General features: G+C 40.1%; 1 protein-coding gene across 1 annotated transcript in view; it reads right to left on the reverse strand.

The window, feature by feature from the left end:
* Positions 1-26,709, reverse strand: part of map3k5 (mitogen-activated protein kinase kinase kinase 5) — an 81,735-nt gene that overhangs the window by 34,984 nt on the left and 20,042 nt on the right. Inside the window, exons 2-6 of the mRNA XM_061051662.1 lie at positions 20,664-20,803; positions 17,260-17,283; positions 10,604-10,797; positions 8,016-8,184; positions 6,404-6,510 (exon numbers count right to left, since the gene is read on the reverse strand). Of these exons, the coding sequence (XP_060907645.1) occupies positions 6,404-6,510; positions 8,016-8,184; positions 10,604-10,797; positions 17,260-17,283; positions 20,664-20,803 (634 nt within the window). The remainder of the gene's footprint in view (positions 1-6,403; positions 6,511-8,015; positions 8,185-10,603; positions 10,798-17,259; positions 17,284-20,663; positions 20,804-26,709) is intronic.

The following is a 26,709-nucleotide window of genomic DNA, read 5'->3' on the forward strand; positions in this document are numbered from 1 at the left end:
TCAGAGCAGACTTGGCCCACGTGGGGTCTAACAGTGGGGGCTCAACAGAGTGCAGCTGACGGACTCAGAGCGTAGCGGGAGCAAGGAGGAGCAGTACATGAAAACAGACACTTTTTTCGGACTTTAGCTATTGTGAACGTACAAAAGTAGGTACATAGATTAAATATACGAACCCCAAAAAGGGCATAATATGGGCTCTTTAACACCCAGAATGCTGTGCGAAATTAAATGTAAAATGTCACTTCAAATACGCCTCCAAATCAAAACAAACGAGGATGGTAAAAAACAACAACAAAAAAAACGAGGATGGCCGGTTTGGGTAATGCACCTTTCAAATGTTAAGTTGTTAAATTATTTACATGCAATGTGAAGTTTTGTATTATTTTCTGAGCCATCGTGCAGATCACATCTGAGCGGGCTAATGACGTCACTTCCACACTGAAGGAATCAGACGAAGTAGAACCAAATATCGGCCTACTGAACAGTAGGTCCCAACAGGATACAGCACGGAGAGATGGGACTGTCTAATGTCAGATTGTGTAGGCACTTTGCAATTCAGAAGCACCCACAGTCCTTACTATTCCACATATTCTCCTTCCTCAAATCGAATGTTTGTATGTTAGCATTGTAGCCCTCTGCTCCTGAATCGGCCGTTTCTCTCAGGTTCTGTTTATTGTCTTATTGTGATTTCTTTATTCTTGTAAATGTTGTCAACTCCTGTATAGTGTTTCTTTAATGCATTGAACAGCAATTTGGTGAGCTGCTGCTGGTTTTGTTTTCTTATTATCAAACTTGTAGTCTTTATCCCCAAACAGCTTTTCCTCAGAAAAAAAAAAAGAAGATTTCAATCCTCGATTAACGGGTTGAAAATTAACAGTCGGAAAAAGAGAAATCAAATTTCACACCGCTCCCTCTGGAATAAAAAGTCTTTATTCAACTTTTTCCATGAACGCAGTCGTTCTCCAGAGAGCGTATAAAAACATGTTTTTGTGTTAAATTGCAGGAGTTCTGCTTTAAGTCTTTTCAGTTTCATCAACTAATCGAGTAACATAACAGTCCTCTGTTATCATAGTTGGATTGGGATCATTTGTTTTTATCGATATTGATACCGGTATCGTGTCCTTATTGATACGTCTATCGATGATAATAAGTTCTTAATAGAAGTGGTGTATCTTATTTTTCTCCTCCAAACAACTGGATCTTTTCTCATCAAAACAGAAAAAGTATTTTTATTGACGCCATGTTTGAAAGCATCATGAGGTCATTTTATTTACCTTCACCTTATAGTCCTTTTACTGACCGGAGCTTGAACACATCATGATGTAACGTTTAGTTAGCTCACTCGCTTTTATCCTTCTGATTTGAACACAGATTTCTACATTGGGATAAAATGTTTAACTTAACAGGACTTGATAAAAGTTAGGGTGAGATAAAAGCTAAAAGCAGACACACACAAAAATCTTTAAAAGACGTGACTTGACTCAAAATAAAACGTTATCTTAAAAAAACTCTATGTAGTGTCGATAAGCTCTAACTTTATTGGTTTTTTCGAGTTTTGAAAAATCAGAAACGGGTCTTTGTGGAACTGGATTATTTCAATCCCCACCCCCTAATCATAATAAGTGAAATGATAACTTTTAATTTTGAAAATCTGTATTCATTAACATGCATATAACCCTGGATGTTGAATGGTTTGGACTGAGTGAACAAAATTCACACACACCAGCTGTGTGTGTGTGTGTGTGTGTGTGTGTGTGTGTGTGTGTGTGTGTGTGTGTGTGAGGACAATTATGTGTATGTGTGTGTTTGTGTGTGTAGCTAGGGAACAGTTGCACAGCTTTTGTTGTGGGGCAGTGATACCTGGCACAGAGGAGGATTCTTAAATAACCAAGTTCACTGAGTTCATTTGAAGACTCTGCACTTTTCTTTTCTTTTATTCTGCGAGCTTGAATGTGAAGGGCTCCCTATAATTCATGAGGACCATTCATAAATATAAGAGAGTTCTCACAATAGAAAATCACCTGAAGAGGCCATCAGGAGTTAATGAATCGATTTATTGAATCTCACTTTATAAAAGCCTTTACAGAAAACCCCCAGAGGTTTAGCAGACGCACTCAGTGTGGAACAATAAAGCAAACTCTATCTAATTACCAAGGTTAGTTTACTCTTATTCCCATGGCAACTCTCAATTCACAAGTCGTCTGACTATTTAAAGTATTAAATGAACTTAAGTTTTCATTTTCACACATTTTATCAGTCTTGTAAAACAGCCTGGCAATAAGTTCTACTTTAAACAAAATGAATTATGTTAGAATCAGCAGCTCAGGATGTGGGGACTTGTGTTGGGAAGCGGAGAGTTCACTTCCTAACACTGCCCAGGTGTCCTTAAGCAAGGCACCGAACCCCTTTATTCTAATTCTTGTGTATTGTGAGGAAATGAGTCACTGGCGATAATTCAAATTGTATTTGAATCCCTGGGGATCGACCAGAAGACTTTAAAGCTAGCCAACTTCAGACATTGGTGATAATAGCCGATTGTTAAGTTCATAGAGGTCAGTGGTTCCCAAAGTTGGGGTCGGGAGACAGTAAGAGGGGGGTTGCAAGATGCCTTCCAAAAACCCAAATTAAATGTTTTCAATTATTTAAAAATGTATATCTTTCCAATTATTGTAAAAATATATAATAAAAAGTAGTTCCATTTTAGAAACAATAGAATTCCTCAAGGGACAGAGGGGGTTCTCAGTCTCTAGCACCTTCATTTGGGGGGTCGCGGGCTGAAAAGTTTGTGAACCCCTGTTATAGTTCATAGTTATTTTGAGTGCCTACATTTGCTGGTGTAAGGGAAAGGTCAGAGGAGACGATTTGCAGCACATTTTTTTTCTTTTTACAAGTTCCAATGAGGGATACATACAGTATAACTGTATAAACTGTTTCTCCACACTATCTATACACAAGGTCAAGTGATAAAAAGTTAACCCTCTGTCCACAGGTTGGTCTGAAATCAACTTAAAAAGAGAGTTCCTCACAGGAGCTTCAATTACTGAAAGTGAACAAAAACGATACACAATAAATCAGCAGTCCTTTAACAGTCCAGTGTGGTTTTATCTATGGTCACTATATGTTAGTAAATGACATATGTAGGAGTGAGGATAGAGGCCCTTTAATTAATTAAGAGGATCTTTTCACTTGTACTTGACAGCATACTTGTCCTCACATAACACGTAGGCTATTAATATCAGCCAAAGTCCCTAATATCTTGAGGGAATTAAAGATCCCTCATTAATATGCTGATTCATGCTCATGACCTTTACCTGATAAAGACACATTTTGTGTCCGTCAATTCCTCGGTTTAGACAAATCCCAAAAGCCTCAAGTGTTTTTATGTAAAGAAAAGTCTTGAAAATGCAAAAAAAAAAAAAAACACACCCTGAAAAAACATAGCGCTGCTCCTCTGCAGAGCGTGAAGGTTAAATTAAACATATGAGCTGACAGCTTTGACCGTGCAGAGGGAGGAACTCTGACAGGGACAAGTCCTGCTCTCTTCTCATGCATCTTTTCCTCTCTTTTCCCCAGAGGGCAGCTGATTGGTATTTAGACGGAGGAGATTCTTCTCCCCACTCCTGTCAGGCTCCCAGCAGAGAGAAACCTGCTCTAGACCCCCCCTCTCCCCCCCGACACCCCGAGCAGCTTTCAACACTCACATGCCTGCTGCTGACATGAGGCTGAAGCCAATTAGTCCACTCACACTTCAACGTGGAAGCGTCACCTCAGAGTAATCATCACATGTTTGTAAAGGCTGAATAAAATAATATCTGGGCTCAGAGGGCTGATGGGTAAATGACAAAGGAGTGAAATGAATAAAATATATTAATAACCTACAACCATTGTGTGACTGTGTATTATCAGTATTTAGTCTTCAATGCTGTTCTTTTGTCAGTAAATGGATAGTGCTAGATTCTGCAATTAGCCATTACCACGGCAACGGAGGTAAAATTAGGACATCTAATTGGGCTCTGTGTTTAACGCTTACGGTGTGACAAAAATAATTCCATGGTGCGAAACTGAAAGTGAAAAACATGGACAAATGAGCATTCAAGAGTTTTCGTCACAATTCCTGACACTTGGGAGGTCACGAAGGGAAAATCTCCACACGACCTGTTTGAGCGCACGTTTTCTGAAAAGTGGAGCAGGCAAAAGACCGAGAGGATGGACTTTTCTCATAATTGGGGGGGGGGGGGGGGGGGGGGGGGGGGGGTTTGTAGACAAGCTGGGGACACATATGAGTGTTAGAAAAACATGGTAAAGGTGTATTTTGCATAATATGTGACCTTCAATGGAGCGATGTCTGGTGGGGCTGTTGGAGGTTCATTCCCTTGACCAATGCAGTACTCGGGAAGTGACCTGGCACCTCTCCAACAATAACCTCCATACCTTGGTCCATAATGAGATTTAAACTGGCGACCCTCCGGTTCCCAACCCAAGTCCTTAGATCCTGAGCTACTGATTCCTATTAAACATTTTGCGGCAACCCTAACTATCAAATCAATGATTTCAGTTGTACAAAAACCGCACCAGTTACTAAATCATTCTTCAAACCATCCTATGCATAAAACACTGATTTTAAAGGATCAACTTAACACCATCTGACTGAAACAGCACATCACAGCAGTATCACATGTTACAGCCTTTGGAGTGAAAGTGACCTGAACGACTTTGTTGGACAGACCTCCCGAAGCTTCTCGTCTCCATTCAAGACGTCCTGATTGAAACCTGAGGGAAGCATTTCAAACTCTGATTGGAGGTCGTCTCATCACATCAGTGCTTATTGTGTAAATTTGTCTCACATGATGTCTCAGTGCGCTGCCTTGAGCTCACTAATGTAATATCATGTGTTGGTTATGAGCCCGACAGCAACAGCGAACACACACAGGCTTCCTGGCTTCCTGCAGAAACATTTTTCCAATCTCTGCCATATTACAGAACAGCACGCTACATTTCTGTTTGAGGCTGTCGCACCATGAAAACCGCAGGATGTTTACAAGATCAGCAGCTGGTGTGAAAACAGTCAAAAACCGTACTGTGTTGTACATCAGTGTGTTTCATGAGCAGAGCTGCACACATGTTAAGAACAATATCTCCCTTTTTTCAAGACTTTGTATGACTTCCAGAAACTTCTTCTACCACTGCTGCATATATAACTCTTTGAAAACAAACAGATGATTCAAGAAAAAGTGGGGAAGACGAATCTAGCATCATGAGGAACTGAACACCTCTCTTGATGTTTTGCAAATAAAGGAAAAGATGAAGGATGAACTTTCTCCAGAGAGATTCTGGAAACTCAAAATGTCACCCAAAGGCGACGTCAGCCCACTTCAAACACTGAGGCAAACCAAGAGGCTTAAATATTTTAAACTATTTGACATGTAATCATTTTGAGGCAGGGTCTTCAAGTCTTCAAGCAAAAGTTAAATTTCACTGCCACTCATATTTTAAATTGAAAATACAGAATCTAGCAAAAACAATTGTTTCTGTGTTTACCTGCACTTTAATATGAACTGCAAGTGATTCATATGATAATTTAGGATGGAGAATTCAACTGCACACAATTGGTCAATACCCAGATACATGCTCGATGTGTCCTTGGGCAAGACACTAAACCCCAGAGTTGCTACAGGCTGCTTTGTCGGGAGCCTCTGCCATCAGTGTGTCGATGGGAAGGTGTGACAGACATTTTAGTCAGAAGACAAAAAAAGCGCTAAACAAGCTCAAGTCCATTTACAATTTTTGTGTTGTACCACTTTAACAGACAACTGTAAACCAACCAGACAATATATTTTCCATGGATATGGCATAAATCAATACAGCAGCTCAAGGGGGGATATAAGCTGCAGGTTGCCACCATAGACTGTACTGTAAGAAGCGGTCATAACCCGTGTAATGTTACGTGTTTTGAAGCCAATAACCCAACATTTCAGCAGAGCAAACCTTGATTTCTTGGAGCCAGAAGTGACCGTTATTGGACGAGTGGCTCAAAACACAAGAGGTTAAGTTCAGAGGAGGAGGTAGAGGAGACGCCTCTTAACAGCTGATGGATACAACGTGTCATTCAAAGCAGCCACTCCTTTAAATCTAATCTAATGAAAAGATTATTAAAGCCCAGAAGTTGGCAAATATTCACAATAAGACATGCAGACTAAACTATTTTTGATACCAGGCTCCAAACATGTTTCTTTTTGGGTCCATGAGTTGGGCATTTTTAGTTTTGGCATGTTTGACTCACTTTTGGAATCAGCCTCAAGTGGTCATTCAAGGAACTGCAGTTTAACTCTCATGTCTCCGTGCACAGGTGAGCTGGAAAAAGTGCAAACAGGTGCATATTTTTGCGTCATGCCCGCCAACTTACCGGTTCAGCGCAAAGGCATAGTGGAACTTCACGTGTGGATGCGCCACGGGGTCAAAGGTGGGGAGCTTCTCCAGAGTCTCCACCAGCTTCACGATGGACTCGTAATCCTAGACGACAAGAAGAAGAAGAGCACGCTGATGAGCTCCTGTTGCACTTTAACCCGGTCATTTCTGAGCATTGCCGGACTGTCGACAGTGATCTCCAAACTGTCCTAATCATGAAGGTATTGAGTGGCTTTTAAAGGTGGAGGGTTTTCTGATGTCCTTTTATTCATTCCGTCTCAGACTGAACTCTCTGCGTAACACCAAACGCACTTCAATAATTGAGTGGCGCCCCTTCATCACATTTTGTTGCCCCTACGTCGTTACTATACCCTAAGCATGTTGAATAATTCAGCACGTCCTCAGCGCTTGTTGTTCTACTGAATGATTCATGAGGCTGAGCGGCTGCTGCCTGTGGTGAGTGGGATGAGCTGGACGGTGAGTGCCATCGCAATGCGGAGACTACAGAGAGGAGAAAGAGCGGCAGTTTTGAGATGGGCAGACCAAAAGCTTCGCCTAGAGCGCTCTACAGGCGGTCTGCCACCGCCTCTGTTTGAGCAGGAGAGACAGATACATGCTGAGGCAGTGACCTCTCTCAAACGTGTACAGTAAGGTTTGTACAGTCACTTTCTCGCTCAAGGTCAGAAGCACATGCAGATTATCTGAGTAGTATCATGTGTGGTTAGCTGACTGTCTGATCCTAGAAGCTTTTTGCATTACATTTTTAATGTCCTTGTCTAAAAAGTCTGTTGTCAGGATGTCAGACATGTTGGTGTTTGGACCTAAAGGCTAAAGCTGCATGTTGATTGTTCAGTATTTTTCAAAAGCTGATACATTAGAATTTTTTAAAACATCTTTTAAAAGCAAAAAAACAAACTTTCACACCTCTGCCCTCTTGGAGTTGACGATTTGACTCATCAGGTGAAAAGACAGCCAGTCAACTCATATATTAAAAACTTTCTTTTTTTTCCAGCTGCATCCCCTTACACACATCTTTCAGTAAGTAACTGAATGGCAATAGGACAGCAGAAAGTTGTTTTTATCAGCGTAAAGGGAATTTTTAACTGTTTTGTTTCTGGCAAATGACAAACACTAGGGTTTTTATTTGTATTTTTACTGCGTTTAATACAGATTCTCCCTGCCGATTTGGACTCACTACGTCACTACTTCATGACTCCTCACAGTGACGCTCATGACATTAATGAATTAGTGAACACAACTTAATTCACCAAAGAAGAAGAAGGCAGTGAGATAACGGACAGAGGGGAAAAGAGCTGCACTTTATCTGGTCTTCCTCAGTTTATCAGATATTGTGATGTTTCATTATATGTTTGTCTTCCAATATATTAATTATTGTAGAATTGCAGAATTTTGATATTATTGTTAGTGTGGGCCACATTTCATATTGTATCATAGCATTATGTAAGCAACCCTATGATTCCCACCCCTAAAGAAATCCCCTCTCAGAAGAGCCTGTGGAGGCAACACTGTTCACAGACCGACACAACATCATCCAATTAACCAAGATAACAACATGTTGACGTTCAGAGAGCTACAGGTAGCAGGTGTACCTGGATGTCCCTGTACGTCAGCAGCAGGTTGATGACGATGTCGACTGAAAGGCACTCCACGTTGTCGAGCCGCTGCTGGATGCGGCTCAGCTCTGCAGCCAGCTCCATGCCCGTGTACAACTCCCGGGCCTTACGGATCTCATTCAGGATCGTCTCACGGAAATACTGGCTGTTACAGAAGAGAATAGTAAGAGAGGAGTTATTGTCCAGAACGAAGCATTACATCGAAAATCTTAATAACATAAAAAAAAGCTGTTGTTTCCTGTCACGTCTAATTATTTTTGCACTGATCAAATTGTTTGAGGAAGCTTAGTTATTCCTTGAGGGGCAATTCTAAAACCAATGGGTTTCTAACTCATTTACTGCACTCAGTTTAACATCATTTCAGTGAAAGGAGCTATTTTCTGCTTGATTTAGTTTTGAGCATAATAACTGAAAGATGTAAGGAGCCTAGTTTCCCGTATTTTAGAAATGATATTTAAAAGCTTGGATGGAGGAACGACTCCAAAAACTGAACAGATTTCCCTCTTGAGAGTTTTGATCGCGTGTGAATAAAAGCAGACTTTTGAATGTTGAAGTTCGCAGCCCACGGTGAGAGCCATTTGTTTTACCTTCCCTCACTCCACATGGCTTTAAATCACACATATATGTTTATTCACTGCTTTGTTTCTGAGCTCTTTTAAAAGGTTTTAAATTCATTGCCAATTAATGGTCGATAGAGAACTTAAAATTAATTTTACTGCTTAAAATATGAAGAATATCAACGTCTGAAACTTCTTTGTTACTGCTTTATTTTGGTCGTAGTTTCTATCATAAGGTTGATTAGTTTGCTTCTTGTATTAGATCATTTTCTTGAAACATTTTGCTTTTTTGTTGTAGAATTTGGGGGCTTTTTTTTTTATACCTTTTTATAGAGATAGGAAAGTGGCTAGAGTCAGAAATCAGGGAGAGAGAGAGAGTAGGATAGGACATGCGGGAAAGGAGCCTCAGGTCCGATTCCAACCTGGGGCTGTCCGCTTGGAGGACTACAGCCTCCGTATATGCGGCTTGCACACTAACCACTAGGCTACCTGCGCCCCAACATTTAGCTTTTTTTTTAATAGTAGAAAAAAAACCAAGTCTGACTCGAGTCAAGTCATGTGACCCGAGTCCCCCACCTCTGAGAGATTCTCTAATCACATAATGAACTGCTTCCATGTGAAATCGCTTTGTTAAATTTAATTTGCTTGTTAATTTCCTTCAAAATGAGGTTACAGTTTTGGTTTCAGAACCACACAGTAGCCAAGGATCATGTGCTGCAGGTTGTCGTCACTCCCACGCTCTCCTCCTCTATGCGAGGAGTCGTAAGGTTAAGGCCCGAGTACTAAATAATGACTCACTACGTTCTCTCTATTCACATAACAAATCTGTTCCATGTGAGCTGGCGGAGTTAAATTAAATCAAATTCAATCATACTGGAATTCAGCCACACAGACACTAGTTTATAGTCTGTCTCAAGAAACAATTATGTGAAAATAAACGCTGACGCTGCAATTAATAGCACTGGTCTCAGGCTCCATAGGACAATAAATGGAATCTTGTTATTAATAGCCGTCATAAATAGAAGTCACGCTCCTTCACACAATGTACTGAATGCATTGCTGTAAGATACCAGAGATGGATGAAGTGAAACCTTGGCTGTGCTCACTGGTTATAAAATGTTGTCCAGGAGACAAAAGCATTATCAAAGAGCACATTCTCCTGTTCTGCAAAAAAAAACCAAAAAAAAAAAACCCTGAGTCACTACAGCTAACTGGATGCTGCGTCGTCTCTTGGCAGAAAAGCTGAAAATATTTCTCTAACAGCTGAGGCGTTGATAAATGTTTTTCTCTCTTTTGGAAATGTGGGGCACCACGCATGTCAAAGACGAGGGATGCACTACAGGAAAGTGATCACAGCAGGCGAAAGTAGGAAGAGTGGGACAGTGAAACAAAAGCCTGACCTGCAGGAGAAAACACAGCTCTGCCAAAACATGAACACCTGTGAGCGCAATCGTTCTGTGCAGGAAGTATCATCATAACAGGTTCCTCTGTATATGTTGTGTATCATCTACTTAAATCATACACCTCAGCTTGGATTTTAAAGAACCTCTCTGTCATAATTTTTCATTTGAATCTTGCATTTTAAGAAGGTATTGTAGCCTACAACATGGCCCAGAGATCATTTACAGTACAAGAACTTTTAATTTTTTTAACTTTTGCTTCCTCATCCTCAAACTCACTGACTTATTAAGTTTTTAAATAACTTCCTTCAAAAGTTGCAGAACCGGAAAATCCACGACTGCAGTGAAATACCCTTTTAGCCCTGTTCGTCTAAAAAAAGCAAACATGTAATAATTAGCTTACATATTTGATTAAAAATGGGTTAATACAAAGTTAAGAGATTTTGGCTTCTGTGTGACTTTAAAAAGTGAGAAATTAACATATCATAGACTTTTTCTTTTTCAGATTTGTTTAAGGCTTTTGTCTTTATTTGACAGGACGGTGGAGTATGAAATCAGAGAGAGAGAGGTTTCAGTGCAACCACTTCCCTTCCCTCACTCTACTTACTGGGAGTTCGCCTGCGACACTTTGAGCAGCTGGACGAAGCGGTCGAGCAGGGGCATGCAGATCGGTCCCAGCAGCATCTCGAAGCTGGGCTGCATCAGCTCGGTCAGGCCCTTCATCAGGCTGCTCTCACAGCAGTACACCTTGTTGTGGGGCGTCACCATGTATGGGATGAAGCTGTAGTTTGCTGAGCATGTCTGTGCGGGAACAGGAAATAAAGTTATTCAGTGTAATGAAGCCTCAGATGACTCTTTTTTTATTTCAACTTTTATTTTGGGGCTTTCTTTATCTACATAGGACAGTGGGAAACCGGGACAGCGAGCGGGGAATGTCACGTGGGACAGGTCAGACTTGAACTTGGGCCACCTGCTTGGAGGACCATACATGGGGTGTGCCCTAACCGCTAGGCCATCAGTGCCACCCAGGTGGACTCTTTTTTTTAAGACTCGTTGAGTTTGGAATGGAGGGAAACAGGTAAATATTTAGCCACACTAAAGTACATCATTTGGGAAGTCTACAAGACTAACAGGTTACGTTAATTGTGACCCACAATGGATAAAACTATTAATTCACTATCTTTTTAAGAAATCAGCATATGAACTGTCTCAAAGGCGCCTTAATCTTAATGTTAAAAATTATAAAAAATCTCAGTAGCAGGTCCATTCAGTAACTCTTGTTGGTCTCTCGTCATATCTAAACCAACCTGTTCACTGACTGGAATTGTTCGATTGTCAAGAAGCTTTATGCCTCTCGAGTCTCGACTGTGCTGGCTTTAAATGTATATTTGTGTCCATTTCCAACCGTGTCCATGGTCAAGTAGCCCATAAAACTTCATTTAACTTTTAATGCTAAACATTAAAAATAAAGGGCTAAGAAAACATTACATTTTTCAGCATCTACAGTATAAGTTCCATCGCAACTGGGCATCGCCATCGGCTAAACAAGACTTTGACGTATAAATAGTTTGTAATGGTGTCAAGAAGATAAAAAACTTTTATTGCAAAATGTCACTTTGCCTTTACAGCTTTTAACTACTCTCATTCTGCACATTTCATGTTCATCCTTATGTTCATGAGAAATGATTTCCTGCTTTTCACAAATGGTGAGTAATCTAAGTATGTGAAGTATTTCCAAATCTAACGTACACAGTAAATGCAAAGCTGATTTGATGAAATTTCAACCATTAAGGGAAATCATTCTCATCATTTTGGAAATATGAAGTCATATTTAGTGGCTGCACTTTACGAATTGCATATCATGAAAGGACCATTGGCCTTTGGAGACTTTTGTGGGTAAATAAATGAAGCAGCAGCTTTGTTGTGGTTGTCTATTTGCTAGTGCTGCTGGGTATATTGAGCTCTCAAATGTATAAAGATTATAACTTATATCATAAGCATGCAAAATAACCCTAACAGTACAAGGTGGGCATTTACAGTTAAATACAAATGATCATTAAACAATCACCGTATCTAAATCATACACCAAACACATTTTACAGCCACTTTTATAGACACGTGTAGAGCAAACATTACATTGTTTATGGAGGAAGCAGATTGCCTGGAGGAAGTCTAAGCTGTTTCCCCTGTTTGAGATGGTTTCAGGTAATGCCATGAGACGCTTGCTCCGATCCGTCTGCACTGACAATAGTGTTTATATGTTGCCTTGTCTTCGCTGAACCAGTCTAAACAGTCAGCAGACCGGGCGGGAGATGTGCATCGGTGGTGACAGCCCCATTAGCAGCTGCTGCCTTATAACCACAAACACTTTCACATTCCTCTCGTTTGTTCAGCCTTGTGAAAAACCGTGCAGAAACAGAAGCCTTGCTGCTTACCTACTGCACAGCTCTACCCTGTTATTTCCTCCAGCTGTGGCATTCAGACGTTATTTAGTTTCAGGTCTGTTTCAGTTTTAGCTGCAGATGTAGCACTGAAAGTGTCCCATTGTATTTACTTAGCTCTAATGTCAGACATATGTGTTTTGTCTGGAGGAAGATCTCTGTACTCTGTATCTGTATTTGTTTTAAGTTCATATTATTCTCAAGCAGCGGTCGTGATGCTCCGGTTGCGGTGGCCCACCACTGCTGAATAAACACAGAGGAAACAAGTGCATGTGGTGTTTACAGAGAGATAAAGAGAAAGCAACAGAGAGGGAGAGAGAGAGAGAGAGAGAGAGATAGCGAGAGAGGCAGGCAAAATCCACTACTGCCATCCTCGCAGAAACAGCAGAGATGATTTCAAGCTGCGCTATTCCCAGAATGTCAGATGTGTGGCGAAACAAAAAACACAAGAGCGTCTGAAGGCGGTTGAGCTGCTTCCTCCTGACTGCTTTAATATTCTATCATGGTTTCAGCTTCTCGGCTGCCTCTTTTGAGAAACCACTCTTGACTGCCAGGAGAGAAAAAGGAAGTGACAGGAAGGTGTGGCATTGAAGAAATGAAAGCCATCTGCTGACTTCCTTTTGTGCAACAGTGGTTTCATGACATCACCTGTTGCTGCAGAGTTAATGCATGCCTTTTAAAAATAAACCTGTGTCCCCTAAATTCAGTGAATCCTGGCGCTATTTTAAGCTCTTTTGTGTGCAGACATGATTCACACCGTCGTGCACACGGATCACATGACGGGGTTGATTTCACAGGCTGATGCATATTTCAGAGCGGCTGCAGGTCACCGGAAAGCTAACCTCTGCCCGTCGCTAATAGGTAACAAGCTCCTCAGCTCCGAGTGGAACACGTGCGACTGTTATAGCTCACAGGGATTCTGTTGAATGTGACATGGTGCGGGTCAGTTATTCAGTGAGTGAGTCATCTGGTCTGATGGTCCATCTGTCCATTTGCAGATATAGCAGGATAGTATTGGAGCTGCATGCCCACGCACTCACCTTAACACAGATAAGCACGCGGCTTGATGTGAGCACTCAATTTTTTATTACCGTGACAGCAGTCATTAACCAATTGAGGAAGTAGTCATCACTAACAGCCACCCATGCTCTCCTCCACCCATGCCCTGAACCTGTACGCTGAATGCAGCTGCATGCAATTATCGTGATTGTGTACACACCAACAAAGCCCAATTACCTGGATTTCTTCTATCATGGTGGGTGGTTTAATCCAAACAGTTAAATACCATTACAGTACATTTGAGAATCAGATACATTTATACCTACAGATTATATAAGCATCTCTTAGAATAACAAAATAAACATATCATAGCATCAACATCAACATCAACATCACATAGGTTTGTTTAGTGCAACCTAATGCTGGCTTTCAAAACAACCGTGAAATCTTAGTTTAGCAACGCCAGAATGGCATCGTAGTCCCGTCAATCTTTTCTACACGTATCAAATTAATGTTGGGTAAGTATCAGATGCCCGACCAGGCCCGCAGCGCGGAGACAGGTCTATTATACGCTGCAGAATCGCGTCCTTTTTTTGTCCTGAAAAAGGTACAAACACTTGGGTAGGATTTTTAAGGAACGTACATCAGTTTTTTTTCAGGTTCTCCATAGAAAGACGCAAATCTTGTAGGCCTAAACCTGCCTGGTTTAGCTACAGTTGTTGCCTAGCATCACTTAGCAAGCACATGACCTTAGACTATCCGTTTTGAAATTAAAGATTTTGTGTATACCTACAGTATAGTATATCACAGTAATTTTTAGGGAGGCTTTTAGTCCTATTGTTAGCATGCTATTTTTCTACAATTCTACAATTCACTTAGCAGATGCTTTTATCCAAAGCGACGTACATCAGAGAGTAAGAACAACTCAAACAAGGATCTAGAAAAAAGGGAACAATGTCAGTAAGAGCAAATGATCAGCTTTGAGTCTGATTGGACACACAGGTGCTGACAGGAAGTGACCAGAGGCAAAGCACAACATTGAGGGCAGTTCTTGAGAGCTCTAATCAGTATAGAAACCATCTTATAAGTCGTGGTTATCAAACAAAAACCATCGTCATTACCATCATCATCATCAATAATATGAAGACCATCATCTTTTATGAAAGACAAAGCTAACCTAGCATTGTCTCCAAGCATGTTTTCTTTTGTATCTTGTATCATTTTAAGTAGGCTAGGCTACATTTATATTTTTAATACTGTACTAAAATATGACAGCTTATTAGCTTCATGCTACTGTAAAGCTAAAGTGTAGCTTAAATGCTTTTTTTCACTAATTTGTTTTCCTGCTTTGAATTTATCAGATCATGTAGCTTACTGTATACATTTTTAAGGACCATATTTTTCAGGGTTTTGTTTACATTATTATTATTATTAATAATAATAATAATAATAGTAATCATAATAATAATAATAATAATAATAATAATAATATAATAATAAACCTTATTTGTATATAACCTTTCCAAACCAAATCATTAAGTCATGTACAAGATAATCTAAAAGCCAGCCAAAGCCTCATAAATCTGACATTAGCTTAATTACATCTTTTGTGCTATAAGCTACTAGCACGGTCATTTCAGACGACTAACTAGAAGTCGGCTGCTTTTGTTTACTTCCGTGTAAAACTTGATACCTATTGCTTTGTAATGTACTTCACATTGGACACAGGGAATTTGCCATTGTTTGTCTGAGAACCAAAAGTTTGACAGGCGTAGCAACAGTTAGCTAACTTAGCGGGGGAAGTGTTAGCATGACTGGCATTTTTTATTGTTCCCTGTCTGTCATTACTTAATCACAAGGCAACAGTGATATATTTTACCCTAGCTGGCTAAAAGAAAAGAAGGGGGATCTGATAGTGAGAGCGTATTATGTTTAAATGTAATAATTAATTTTATAAATATACAGCAGGCTGAAGTGTCATGCTTTTGATTGTGTGTTTACTTTACTTGAATATTGCTTGCAAGCCGGTTTGCTATCTGAAATTCACTTGAGAGATTTTTTTGTTAGTTCATGTTTGTAATAAAAAAAGTATTAAAATGTATTTTCCATGTCTAAATGTTTAGTCCTATGAGTATTAAAACTGATATTATTATTTTGGCACTTGAAGAGAAACAAAACATCAATGCCTTCCAAGAAATGGAATATGCTAAAAAAAATGAAAACTCTGCCATCGTGCACTTTTAAGTGCAATTTATTTACCAATGTAGAGTGCTGGGTAAGAGCTCATGCACCAGAGCAGAGGCGGTTAAGTGCCTTAATAGAAAAAAGAAAGAAAGAGAATAAAGACAGTGAGTGCACATACGAGGGATCAGGGTTCAGTGCACTCTGACACAGGGAGAGATAATCAGCTCTCCTCTCACGGTGCAGTGTCAGAGGGTGGCAACTTTCATGCAGCATAGGGCCACCTCCTTTCACTGAAAGGCCACTTATGAGAGCTAAGCCTTTTACATCATCACACATTAACATGGACCGCTGGAGAACCATCAGCTGGCTCCACTGTTTCTAGTCGTGCTTAATCACAACTCATTAGATGTTAAATAAGAAAACTGATCATTATTTTTTTGGGTGTGGATCCATAAACCTATCAGCCATAACAGTATGTCCACTGACAGGTGAAGTGAATAACAGATGTTATCTCTTTACAACGGCACCTGTCAGTGGGTGGGATATGTTACGCAGCAATTGTTCTTGATGTTGATAATGGAGATGATGTGTTTGAAGGAGAAAAAATGTGCAAAGGTAAGGATGTGACGAGGGCCAACGTGATGACTAGACAGCTGGGTACTAATTTCTCCAAAATTGCTGTTCTTGTATGGTGTTCCTGGGCAGCATTGGTCAGTACTTAGTGGTCAAAGGAAGGACTTTTACCAGTGACAGGATCATTGATGCATATGGGAAGCGAAGTCTGGCCAAAGAGCAACTAAAAAGCCAAACACTTGTTTCTTTGTACTTTTTAAATGATGATTTTCTCTGTAAATGTATTTTTTGTAGATTTAACCATTTGTTGGACCAAACAAGCAATTTGATCTGTGGTTTTTAGGTATTACATTGCCTAAACTGCCAAAAACCTGAGGTGGTGGTACTCATTAAATAACGGTTCATGAAAAAAAAAGCTTTTCACTTAGTATCAATAATAGGATCGCTTTGCACCATTTGGTACTGACAGGGTCCCAAAGTGGTAAAAACTGTTATATTTACATAAATTGTACTCAGAGACTCTGCAGCAAAATATGGTTGCACATTTACAAACCGAACAAGCATAACTGTGTTTAATATCTAATGTGTTGCAGGATTACATAACAAATAAAGATAGATAATAACAAAGATTCAGTCAGATTACATTTGGAACTACAGTACAGTATTACGTGTCAGGAAGGAAGAGGATTTCCTCGTTTCACTGCACCATCTTATTTGAATGCTGCAGTTTTTGCAAGTCAAATTTTCAAAGCGCCTGTGCGTCCCTATGCCGATCACGCACATGCAACTCAGTTAACATCTGTGATCAGAGAAAAAACATCTTCTGAAGATGTTTTCATTTCACTGTGAAGTCAAACATTCATCACATGCTTCTCAGCAAAAGTGTGCAGCATAAGAGAAAAGCCTGAATAACACCAAGAGGAGAAACATAAGGTGTAAAGACACTCTGCTCTTTGCACGTTGTATAAAGCATATTTTTTTTCTGCACCACATAATATGTGTGATGAGTGAGTAATGTGTGAAAGGCAAAAGGCGAAGGAGAAAGCAAAGATTGTTGTGTACTTACAGTGTTCTTCTGGCAAATTATCTCCTGAAAGATGGGAAGAGAAAAAAAACATATTAAGAGATTTTACAAGGACATTTTATCTGGAGGGCAATTTTGTTTGGGACACTGTGTTTCTGATTACAACTTAGAGTAATGACAGAAAACTCAAACCCTGCCTCTTCACTGAGTAACAAACATTCAGTCATATAGGGCTTTTTTGGCTGCTTGTCCTATACCTGAAGTGTTTTTCTTTAAACGCTGGGACCAGAATTTGTAAAACGTATGAATGCATAAGTAAAATAAATGAAAAAGACCTCAAAGTGACAGAAGCAATGTAGGTTTTCAAATATTCTGAGAAAGCTTAGCAAATACTTGATCAGGAAGGAAATACATTCAACATGTTTGTTAGGCGTTGTCTTTGTTTGCAAGAAAACTCCAGAGCAAAAATTTCCATCAGGACAGTGCAATGAATAAATGTACACCCTGAGGCTCCATGGGTGTGTACACAAAGATATCATTTCGTTAAAAAATGTACAATGATTAGCAGATTTATGTCCCAATTTGTTTCGTCGTCATTGCTAGTAAAAAGCCAATAACTTGGGGGGTCCTAGCTTCCCTTCCGGGGTAAACAAAGTCACTTAAGGCCTCAGTTTTTTTCAAACAAAATACTTGTAAAAACTATTAATATCTGATGATTTTTTTTTTTTTAATATGGGCTCTAACCTGGTTTTCTTTGCTTTTGGAGCCAGCCTCAAGTGGACACTATAGGAACTGCAGTTTTTTGCACTTCCACATTGGCTGCTTGGGTCTACTGTATTTGCTGCCTGGCCGACAATTTCATTAACAAGCCATTCTTAATCGTAAACAAACACAATCTTCTTCTCACCACATCAGACATTGATGGGCTTCTTGTATATATTTTTTATATAACTGACGTCTGCAGCACACTGAGGATTCAAGGCAGTAATGATGGATTGCACAACATCTATACCCCATGACTCCTGAGTTCATCATATCATGCTGGCATGACCTTTACAATCAGGAGACTTGTCCCCCGTGCTGACTGCGTTTTGAAATGGATTACTAGTGAGAAATCCTAGTATGCAGCCACACGAATACATTAACCTTACATTTAGATTCACTTCAAGCCTGATTATAACACTGGGAAAAACTCTATGTATAACTAATGTATAAAAAAAGCATGACCAGCACGGGTACACAGATTACACAGAGGCTTCTTTAGAGGCTTAAGGGTGTATTTTTAAAAAAAGAGGTCCACAGCATTTTAAGGAAAACCTCCAATGTCAAAAACAGCCCGCTTCCAAACAATTTAGCTGCCCGATGAAGATTATAAGAAACCACCAGAGTAAAGTGGTCTGTGAGGCAGGGTGAGGTGCAGTGAGTCGACCGCCCAGCCAGCCAGGCGGGCGGGCACCACGGCGAACCACAGGATGTGAGAACCCCTATTATAATCAGTTTGCATTAGAGCAGGAAAGAATGGCATGACAAGATAACCTTGTCATGACATAAAAAAGCAGACAGAATGGAGCTCAGAGCGCTAACTAGCTTTTAATGTTGTGTTAAATCTAGAAACTAAAACTCTCCTGGCAGTTTACATTAAACTATATGCTGGATATACATTGTGGTCTTTGGCTGAGGAGCTCTGTCTCCATTAAAAAAAAACTCCCACTACACAAACATCTTACCATGAAGGCCCCAGTGTTCCTCTGCAGGAGTTTTAAAATGTGTTACATTTGAGCCCCAGACTGTGTGAACCACGTCTGGCCTGCTACACAGCAGCTATAAGACTCACACTGTTGTCACATGCTGACTCACTCACAATTTGTAGGACAGTTTTTTTTTAAATTCAAGTCCATTAAAGTCAGAATGTTTGACTCTGTTATTTAACAGTGTTGTGGCTCTTCTAACAGACTGATGCCGTGCAGGAGGGTGTCAATTTCAGTGTTGTAAACACTCATCATATGGAGGATCATTCCTTGGTTAAATATAGTGTTAAGGCCCTGACACACCAAGCAGAGTAAAGGCCGACTGTGGCGCTGCCTCTTGTCTTGGCCAAAAAGTTGCACTAGAACACACCGCAAAGACTACAGCCGACGGCCAACCACCACGTACGTTCTGCACATGGGTGAGAGGAAATAACTCTCCATGCCTGGCGGTGGTGGTCCGTCGTTATTATACAAGAAGACCGTTTTCACACTGCTGTCGCGCACCACTCGTATTATAGGTAGCCTAAAAAGTTGAAAATGGCGCTGGCGATGTCAGTCCTTGGCCTTTTAGTGGAAAAAGAAAAGAAGAGGCGACAAATAAGGAGAAACCGCACTAATGGGTGAAAGCATGGATACTACAGAGGCATGCTAAAGAGACTTTCCTGAACCTGTGTCGAGAGCGCAAGATAAATGAAACCTACGAACAGCCAATCAAAGAGATTCCTCTCGCCGACGCCGATTCAACAGGCCGACGATCTCCTTGGCGTGTCAGGGCCTTTACAGCAACTTTGGTACTAATCACAGACTGTATAAAACATGGACATAGTCTTAGTGATGTAACCCATGGGTAACTGAAGGTGTGTTTTGAAGTCTAAAGATGGTGGTCACCATGTTGAAAATTCTCTCAGTCAACCTAGTTCACACAAAGAGTGGTGGAGCTTCCTGGCAAACGCGCACACTTACAGTCATATCAAACACGCCCTTAAGTGTGCATTACTCGTATCCTTCATGAAATCAAAACAGATGAGTTCTAAAAAAGAAACAATCCTGTTTGCATAGCCGTATAGCATAGCTTCCGTGCCTGCACACTGGCCGCTCTCTCCTTAAAGGAGCCCTGCTGACAGGTATCTTCTAATTAATATACTTACTATTGACAATTACCTCATACAAGGCCATTTCCAAAATACCAAACTATCCCTTTAATACGTAAAGCTAGTTCCCACCACATAACAGCTGCACTATCTTTCAACTGGAAAGTATCACTCCTGAACTGATCCAAGATCTAAATGTTCTTCAGGGTGTTTAAGGACACTGAGAATGAATCCACCAAGTTTCATGAAAATCAGGCAGGAAGATTTTCTGTAATCCAGTTGACAAACAAACAGCATCAGAAACACAACCTCCTCTGCAGATATTACGGAGCGAGCAAAATTGTCTTCCTTCTACTAAACCTTTCCAATCAGAGAATAATTTTGATGAGGCCACCATCAAACGGCTTCATAAATCCATTTCCTTTCATCAAATTATTGATGCATTTCCCTGCCTCTGCAACCAAATTACATTTCCGTCCATCCCCCGTCTATCCTCCTAAATATAGGCTTTAATCAGCACCCTCGGGAGCCTCAGTGGTAGTTTGGTTGATGCCTTAAGGATGATGAGGGCAGGATGTCACGGTTTATGTTTATGATGACAGCTTACCTGCAGGGACTGGAGGGAGTCGGAGTTTGTGTCGCAGTACAGGATGATGTTGTTGGCCATGCTGAAGCTCTCTCTCACTCCCAGGTGATAAAAGAGCGAAGGCTGGCGAAAAGCATCTGTCATCTCCACAACAGCGATGTCTGAGGGTGAGAATTACAGATGACATGTTCAGTGTCAGTGCGAAGCTCTGAGTACAGAAAATAACACAGAAGCTTAGCAAAGTCAGTTATCCATGTCCTACCAGACGAAGAAGGAAAAGCCAAAAGATAAATAACTGTACATTATGAGTATAAACAGTTTTACATTTGGCTTTACGCCTATTGTAGCATGAGAGTTGTGTGGGATCTTGATGTGATGTGTTATTTTCTGAATTAATGCATTTGTCATGTGTTTTATGGGTTTATAGGATTTTGTGCGTTTCATGCAACTTACTGTCCCTTGTGCATTTACTCGTTTGCAATAATTAAACTGTCTTCTAAAATGTGCTTCTTATGGGTTTTATGTAATTTTTGTGCGTTTTTTTAGGTCTGTTTTTTCACTCACTGTGCAGCACTTTGATAAACTTTGTTGTTTTTTTAAATGTTCTTGTATATATAAATACATTGGTTTTGATTGGATTGGATTGGAAACTGTGATACACTTTAAAGAGCGTTGGAAATACAGAATCATTAATAGTCTGAAAGTTTTTTTTCAGTGTCCATTAAACCAATTTGGAAAAGGAAAGGTGGCTGCAGACAGAAAGTGAAGTGAATTCAGCGCTGGGCTGTTCAAGCGCTAAATCAAATAAAACCAATGTAGAGATGCTAAAATGATTTGGAAGTCAATCCTAGTAATTCATCTCAATCCCACACACTTACATTAATACATGACTGATTGAATATATTTGGCGCTTAGGGACTCGCTTAATAAAAATCTGAAACATTTTCCTGAATGTGAGGATTTACTGCTTCATAGTGTGTCTACAGCGGAAACGAACAGTATTGTAATGTTGATTGTTTTCTTGATTTATCGATCAATTGTCGGTCTAATGAAATGTCAGAAAGTGGTGAAAACTGTAGATCAGCGTTCCCAGAGACCATGCTGATGTCATCAAATGGTTAGTTTTGACCAAAATGGAATCGATCTGAAATTTACTATCACAGAGGAATAAAACGAAAAGTCAAATGTTTATTTTTTTCTTTTACAAACTTCTCAAACCAATTCATATGTCTGTCAAGTTGTTATTGATAGCCTATATTGTAATACTCTGCGTCAGTTCTCCTGTAAATAAACTGAAAGCCTGCATTTGATCAATGCTCAATTTCTTTTTTATGAAATATGGACTTCTTTTTTTTTTTCTGTGTGAGAGAGAGACACATCTTCGAGGTCAAACACTGATTGATAACACTAAACCTCAGTATGTTTGTCAGTAATACAAACAGCTTGTTACAGGTGATGTTCGCTCACAGCTTCTATCTCTGCGGTCTGTGTGATGAAGCGGCTGTCAGATATAGATTCTCATGTCAGAGAGACAAGTGGAGTTAATTCAGGAGAACACTCTTGGAAAACAGAACCTTTTTTTCCACAGATGACAGTGATTTAACACACCTCTCCAACCTCTTCAACGCATACAAAAACACTCAATACCACAGTTACTCCACCTGGACTCAAGGATATTATCTTCTGGATCAATAGGTCATTAGGAGTAAATATTGCTGTGTGTCACTCAAGCCAGCAGGGACTTACAGCATGTGGTCGAGAGGTGGAGAGTTCCCAGCTTTGAACAGAGTCTTTGCTAGCATAACAAGACAGTTAGCAGAGCAAATTCACTGTGTGCTAAACCGTAACATACAAATTCCTCTGTGTGCAGCCTAAAACACCGCTATTATTCATCTATTATCTTTTATAAAGGAGAGTACAAATGTTTCTTTTGGCATCAACATGCTAATTAAAGTATAAAATGGGCAATTAAACTGTTTTGATATCAATAAAAATGTCTCTAATAGGCTACGGACTAGCATGCAATATTGAGTACCTACAAGTAAACAGGCTTCTAAAAAAAACAGCTTGCTTATTTTTGGTTCAAAACAGAAGTTTACCCATCAATCATTATATCACAGCCGACACAACACTGTTTTTGAAAGGCTAAAAACAGTGCCCGAGTTAGCAGGAAGCGAAACTAAGCCTAGCTAAAAATTCAGCGAGTAGTTTCTAATCACACATTTTACACTACAAATGGCAACACGTCGGCATTCAGTGGTTTCAAACAACACATTTTACCCTTTAACGTAGCAATCAGGTTTTCACATTTACAGGAAAGCTAGCAACATGTTAGGAACCAGAGGGTTCTGTTAAAAGAAGAGTGTGCTGCTAGCAGAGATCTTACGCTAGAGCTAAAGTTGACAAGATGCTAGCAATTGGTGGTTCTAATCACATATCATGTACTAAAGCAAGCAATGTTATCATTTTGTGTCATTTTGGTTTTTCAGAGAGCACAGTGTACTGCTAGCAGAGTAAAATAATCTGAAGCTAGCAAAAGGCATAGCAGTTGGCGGTTTCTAATTGCACATTATTAGCAATATCTAAGCTATCAGTGGTTTCTGCAAAAAACAGTTTAAGAAACTTAAGCTAAAGCTAGCAAATTTAGCGATAGAAGGACTATTGTCTAACAGCTTAAGACAATTTTTAACAATAAATTAAAGATAATTAAAAATAGGGGAAAACAAAATTAGAGTTTTGTGTTTACGTTAAAGTTCAGCAATTTCATGGCGCTAAGCTTTTTAGTGTTTAGTGTTTCATCAGTGTAATGAGCTAGAAGGTACAACAATGATAGCAAGTGTATCACATGCATAAAGGGTTAGTTAAACCTACAGTTGTCAATAATAATAATACTAAAATGAATATTTATCATCACAAGTGGAGAGGTATTCAGTATCAGCTAATACTCAAGTCTTGGTGGGTATCAATGTCGCAAAGGAAATAAAATACAGGAAAACATCTGTATAAACTCTGACAGTGTTTAGGAGGCCCACGCATGAGGTGGGGAGGTACAAACTGTCCCTGAGGCTGCCGCACGCTACTGATAACAACAAAAACAAATCAGCCCAGGGACTTTTCTCCTGTAATGACAGAGGAGCTCAGAGAGTCACAGAGATAACGCTGCACCCTGGTTTCTCATCTGTTTCAAACTACCCTCCTCTCTGTGTCAACAAACATATCAGACAACGCTTGAGCGGCAGAGAGTCTCTGATCCAGCCGACAGAATATTTTACACATAATGGGTCGTTTCAAGCTGGCTGTAGGAAAGCACCGAGATTCTGGGCGATCACAGTTGTTTGGAGTTAATGGGGCAATGTAAACACTGTTCTCACTGGAGGCAGGTCACACTGTTACAGGTCGCTCTGTTCTGAACACTGACACTGCTGCAAAAGCATATCTGATTGCCTCTGTGTATTGTTCTTGTGTTGTTTTGAAAATGAGATTCATGTTAGGCTGTTATGAGGTCTTAACAGGTCATTTTCCATTTTATACCAGACAGACAGAACAGACTGTGAAACATCTCTTAAGAAGAGAGAAAAGAGAGCCAGTGAGAAAAACAGATTCAAGTTGTTGTTTCCTCTCGTAAATATAATTCTTTTAGTCCAAACTCATCAGTTTGAGCACCCCCAATAAAGTCAGAAACTGTAAAACATTGCCTCAAATTCTTAAGCTACAAATTAAGATTTGAAAGAACTTGAAAAAGAAAAGTGAGACAAAACTTCAGACTGTCATAAATCATAAAGTGAGAACTTCAAAAATGACGTGAATGAAACTTTCTGAGAAGTGAGAAGTGAAAGAACATTGAAGGTTTTATTTCTGAGCAATAAGAAAGTGCAGAATAAAACCATTATAAGGCAATTTGTCACATCTTGCACACGGAGGCGTGTTGCTTACACATGAAAAAAAAAATATGCTCTGTTTTTCTGAATTATTGACAGAATTATCTTCAAATTATAATTTTTATGAAAATAAAAAAACATCTCAGTCTTAATCAACAGTATAATTATCTCTAAATTTCAAGTTCTAAGGAATTTGCATTTCTCAGTACAACACTGATGCTTCATTTGCACTCTGGTATCTATATAGTGTTTTCAGCATTTGTCTTATTGTCTCTTGATGCACCACAGCCAGTCTGAATGCATTTCAGAATGCAGATCAGGAATATCCTGTCGCAAAATGATGCAGAAAAACTAGTTCATGCATTTGTTACCTCCAGGTTGGATTATTGTAATTCTCTTTTGTCAGGGTGCTCTGGTAAGTCTCTAAAGACTCTTCAACTTCAGAACGCTGCAGCTCGTGTACTGACTAGAACTAGGAAAAGGGACCACATTACTCTTGTGTTGGCTTCTCTGCACTGGCTCCCTATACAGTCTAGAATAGAATTCAAGATCCTTCTTCTCACTTACAAAGCTCTAAAGGGTCAGGCACCATCTTATCTTAAGGAGCTACTAGTGCCGTACTGTCCCTCGAGAACATTACGGTCCCAGAATGCAGGCCTACTAGTGGTACCTACAGTCTGTAAATGTACTATGGGAGGTAGAGCCTTCAGTTATCGGGCTCCTCTCCCCTGGAATCGTCTTCCAGCCGGGGGCCGGGAGGCAGACACAGTCTGTATTTTTCAAACTTTCCTTTTTGATAAATCTTATAGTTAGGGCTGGTTCTGGTGTAGACCAGCTCTTAGTTATGCTGCTATAGGCTTAGACTACTGGGGGAACTGGCACCTTGAGCTCCTTTCTCTCTCTCTCTCTCTCTCTCTCTGTGCATATACAGTACATCATATTACTGCATGTATCTATCTGTAAATCTCAGTCACTAACCACCTACTTTCCTGGGAGCTCTTGAGCTCTCTTAGGCTCCTCGAGATCGTTGGTTGAAAAGTTGAGGAAATATTTGAATTAAATATGATGGATTTACAAAAAGAGGATAACAAATTAAGGATAATGTTAGGTCTGCTGGATGTGTAGATAAGTATCAATATTTAAACACATTTGCAATAAACACAACAAGAGTTATATCTGTCAAAGTAGCTTTAAAGTGGACATTTTATCCCCCTTTTCTACCTTTTAAAACAGTCTCCTGTGGTCTAAATGAAACATCTGCGCTGTGCTTTGGTCAAAATATATCATGAATCAAGCACCAGAGGAGGTTTGTGACCCTGTATAAACCAGCTCTCTCAGAACACTCCGTTTTGGTGTGTGTGTCTCTTTAAATGTAATGAGCCCCCCCCCTGAGTTTTCACAGTAGACATCACTCCTTCGCTAGCGAGAATAAAAATGGTGGACCTGCGCAAAAGTTTTGTTATAGGCTGGGGGTGGAGTCCATGGGTGGAGATATCAGGGGAGGGGAGGGGATTTTTTTCAAACCAGAATCCCACTGTGACATCACAAGGAGAGCAAATTTGAAACAGAGCACTTTTCTCTGTGTTGTAAGACTTATGCAGACCACAAACAAAAGGACTGGATGGGTTTATTTCACATTCTGTGGGACGGTAGACACTCAGGTTACCCAAATATATGTTAAAAAATCAAATCTGCATGTTAAAGCAACATGCAATCGAAAGCTTTTGAAACATGATAATCAGAGACGTGACGCAAGCATCCATGTGAATGCTCACAGTTTGAATGCAGAATTGACATCAAGCAGTTTACTTTCATTCACTTGCTGTTGAGTCTGCATGCCAACAAAAACGCTGCACAGAGAAGCCTATCAGAGCCCGGCTGGTTGCTTCTGTCTATAACGAGAGGCCGTGCAGATAGTTGCACTCTTCATCAGAACATGTAAATTCAGCCAGGAAGCAGGTACTTGTTGCTGCCCTCAGAGGTTCTCGTCATCAACCTGTTCCTCCACACAAAAAAAAAAAAGAACAGTGCACAATTTCATTACAGTCAAGCAGGCAGAGGACAGGATATCAGGGATTTTAAGCTCAGCTGCTCTGTGCAGTGACGTGGGATATCAAGAGGGGTTTTTTTGTTCTCCGGATGAACAGTCGGCATCTTCACATCAGGATGCTTTCTTCCTGATAGAGTGC

This window comes from Labrus mixtus, chromosome 12 (assembly GCF_963584025.1).
Source record: "Labrus mixtus chromosome 12, fLabMix1.1, whole genome shotgun sequence".
Lineage (NCBI taxonomy): Eukaryota > Metazoa > Chordata > Actinopteri > Labriformes > Labridae > Labrus > Labrus mixtus.